General features: G+C 55.7%; 1 protein-coding gene across 1 annotated transcript in view; it reads left to right on the top strand.

Moving 5' to 3' along the window:
- The first annotated feature begins 1619 nt into the window (after window positions 1-1619).
- Window positions 1620-3267, top strand: part of KIAA1671 (KIAA1671 ortholog) — a 132521-nt gene continuing 130873 nt past the window's right edge. Inside the window, exon 1 of the mRNA XM_011374656.2 lies at window positions 1620-3227. Within this exon, the coding sequence (XP_011372958.1) occupies window positions 1630-3227 (1598 nt within the window). The 5' untranslated portion in view covers window positions 1620-1629. The remainder of the gene's footprint in view (window positions 3228-3267) is intronic.

Here is a 3267-nt window from a genome sequence, read left to right as displayed (position 1 = left end):
GGTCACGGGCGGGCTCTAAAGGTGAACAGCCTTGATCGTGGGCAGGGACTCCACGGTGCCTTAGAACTCTGCCCGGAGTCATTGCAGGTGGACCCTTCCAATTCTCAGCTTCCCCAATTCTCCATGTCTGTCCCTCTCTTCTGTCTCTAATGTGTCTAGACAGCGTTCTCCGGTTTGGGGGGAAGGAATCTGTTAGCACCATGGAGTGTGTAAGGAAGAGAAAAATATCAAAATCTGTCTGCCTTTCTTTCCTGCAGGCTGCTGAGTGAGTCAGAGCTGGGGGGCAGCAGCGCTGGGCCCGGGAAAGGAAACAGGAAGCTAGCGCTGAACTGAACTACCTTCTTCTTTTAGTCCATCTAGGTGGGGGCAGGCTGGGAGCATTTTTGTGGGGAAAGAGAACACTGGCGTGAAGGTGGGAGCAGCGTGAGGAAAGAATCAAGAACAGTGACTTGTCTGGCACTTTTGAAGACCAGAAGGGAATAAGACGTAATTTTTAAAAAGGCAGAGTAGAATGGATTGAGAACCTGAGGTCAAGTTTCGCAAGTCAGGTGACCTCTCTGGGTCATTTCCCGTCCCCTCTATAACAGAGATACCATCAGGGTTTTTGGAGGATTAATGAGAAAGGAGGGCTCTTGCCTTGAGCGAGCAGGTCTTAGCTGACTGAACAAGGGGCTTACTCCTAAACAAGGGGCTTACTCCTAAACAAGGGGCTTACTCCTGAACAAGGGGCTTACTCCTGAACTGCAAAATAGGGTCTGATGATAATCGTACCCGCCTCATAGGGTTGTAAGGAGGATGTGAGTTACTTGGCTTACCTTGAGGCCCTCACCATTAGCTGTTACTGTTGTTGAGACAATGAAAGCAACCAACCTAAAATAGGCAGCTGCAGAAGAGAAGGCAAATGACAACTGCAGGTGGAGTGAAAACTGAGATGGCTTTTTTTTTTTTTTTAAGGCATCCAGAAGGGTGCGGGATGGGAAAGATAAGGGACAGTCTGGTGGGATTGCGGGATGAGGCTTGGGTTCCTAGACCTCGAACCAACTTCGTGACCTCAAGGACGCCGGCTTTGGGTAGCTGTGTGTGCTGGGGCTGCTTGCTTACCTTCTCTGTCCATGGGCTCAGCACAGAGTTGTGACACAGATCAGCTGGGATGCCTGATAGGGGGCAGGCTCCGAAATGGGAAAATACTTAGGGTGACAGGAGTGAGGGAACTCAAGGATGCTGGGAGCGTGCCCCGTGAGTGGGAAGTTCCACTGGGTTTGAATCCCCACTTTGCCTCTTACTGTCTGTGTTATTTCGGGCCGGTCACTTGGCCTCTCCGAGCCAATTTCCTTATCTATACAGCAGAGATCATCACTTTTTACCCTAAAAGTTGGCCTTGAGATTAGCTGAGTCTGGGAACATCCCAGAGAATATTGGTGCCCTCTCCCCACTCTTGGATTTGGAGTGAACATGAGAAACCGCCTTTGAGTCCACTTTCCTTGCCCAGAGAGGTAGAGACCAGCCCAGGATTGCCCAGTGAAGGCAGTGGGGAGCTGTCACCTAGGACTCGGGGCTCTGGTCTGCTTCGACCCAAACACTGACTGAATTTTAAATTTACTTTTTTTTTTTTTGAGCAGTTACTCCTCCATGTCGGATGTTTTTAATCCCCATGGATTCGCAACCATAACCATGGTGACGCGGGTTGAGGTCAGCTCCATCGCTTCTCTGACAGGCGTGCCTGGCCTCGGTGAGGTCACCAAGGAGGAGACCTTGAAGCGGACCTACTTCTGCCAGGCTGGTGACGCCTCTGGGGCCCCTTCAGTGCGGCTTTTGGAAGGAAAAAGTCCCCTCAGGAGCCCGGCCCGCCTGCTCCCTCTGCCAAGACTCGCCCCTAAGCCCTTCTTCAAGGAGAAGGCCCCAGACATGAAATCCCCTGTTGTGTCCGTGCAGCCCAGCCCAACCAGGCCGTCTCCTTCCTGTGGACCATCCCAGGACGTGGTAGCAAAGGGTCTGGGGGAGAGGACGCCCAGCTTGGTGGGGCAGGAGACTGGGAGCGGGGAAGGCCTGAGGAGGAGCTCGTCTCTGTTCAACAAGGCCACGTTTCTGCGGCCCAGCTCCAGTACCATGGTTGTCTTTGAAACCACCAAAGCCGGCCCTGCTCTGGAGAAGGGGGTCAGTGACGGGGCTCAGGAGGCCAACATGAACGTGTCTCAGGAGCCCCCTTTGGTCTCCTGGCCCGAAGTGGCCACCAAGCCCACTCTGTGTGCCCGAAAGCTTGGGGGGACCCTTCCCCAACCGGCCTCCCTGTCGCAGGACGCAAAACCAGCTGCCTCCCAAAAGGAGACAGGCCCAAATGAGCCTCTCTCAAAAGCCAGCAGCGTGGAGGACACGGGGGACCCCGCTCTGGAGCCCAGGCCTCGCCCAAAGAGGAGGCCCTTGTCAGCCATCTTCATCGAGTCCATTCAGCCCCAGAAGCCTGGCCAAGGCGGAGCGGCAGCGATGGGGAAAGCACCCCCCACCCCTCCTGAGAAGACATGGGTGAGGAGGCCCAGGCCTCTGTCCATGGACCTCACAGCCCGCTTTGAGAGTAGAGAGGCCTTACTGAAGAAGGTGGCTGATGAGACCGCCACAGGTCCCGCCACCCAGCATCGGGGGCCTGAGAGGTCCAACCCGGAGCCCAAAGCGGGTGGGGAGAGTTTGGTCAAAGCAGAAGCTCCCCTTCTCAGCCCAGATTCAGACTTCCTGGAGGTGGCCAGGAAGATCCAAGAACGGAAGGAGAAGGTGCTTTCTAAGCAGGTGGAACAGGGCAGCCTCAGATCTGCTGGTAGCCCAGCCAAGGTCTCCTCCACAGAGGACCAGAACGTTGGGGAGGAGAAAGCCAAGCTGGGTGGGGAGCCAGAGAAGGCACCCAAGTCTCCTTCACCCAGGCTGGGAAAAGGCCAAGAAACCATGGAAGTCAAGAGCAGAGTGTCCGATGGGGACATCCGGACGCGGGCAGAGTGGACATCCAAGGGCAGCGTCAAGAAACGCCTCAGCCTCTTTGGGGAAGAGAGCGCTTTGGCCTTGGCAGTGGGGTGTGAACCCCCACTGGCCACGTCTGAGTCCCCATCAGCTGTGCCAGAAAGAGCGGGTGTGAGCGTCCAGGAGCGGATCAAAGGCTGGGCTGTGGAGAACACCGAGGCCAAGCCACAAGTCAGGAGAAGGGCGTTCCAGGCTCGGCCACTGTCAGCGGATTTGACCAAACTGTAAGTGAGAATGTTCCAGCGGCTTCGTTCGGTCCCCGAG

This window comes from Pteropus vampyrus, unplaced genomic scaffold, assembly GCF_000151845.1.
Source record: "Pteropus vampyrus isolate Shadow unplaced genomic scaffold, Pvam_2.0 Scaffold251, whole genome shotgun sequence".
NCBI lineage: Eukaryota > Metazoa > Chordata > Mammalia > Chiroptera > Pteropodidae > Pteropus > Pteropus vampyrus.
Note: the sequence above shows the minus strand (reverse complement) of the source record. Positions and strands in the feature narration are given on the sequence as shown.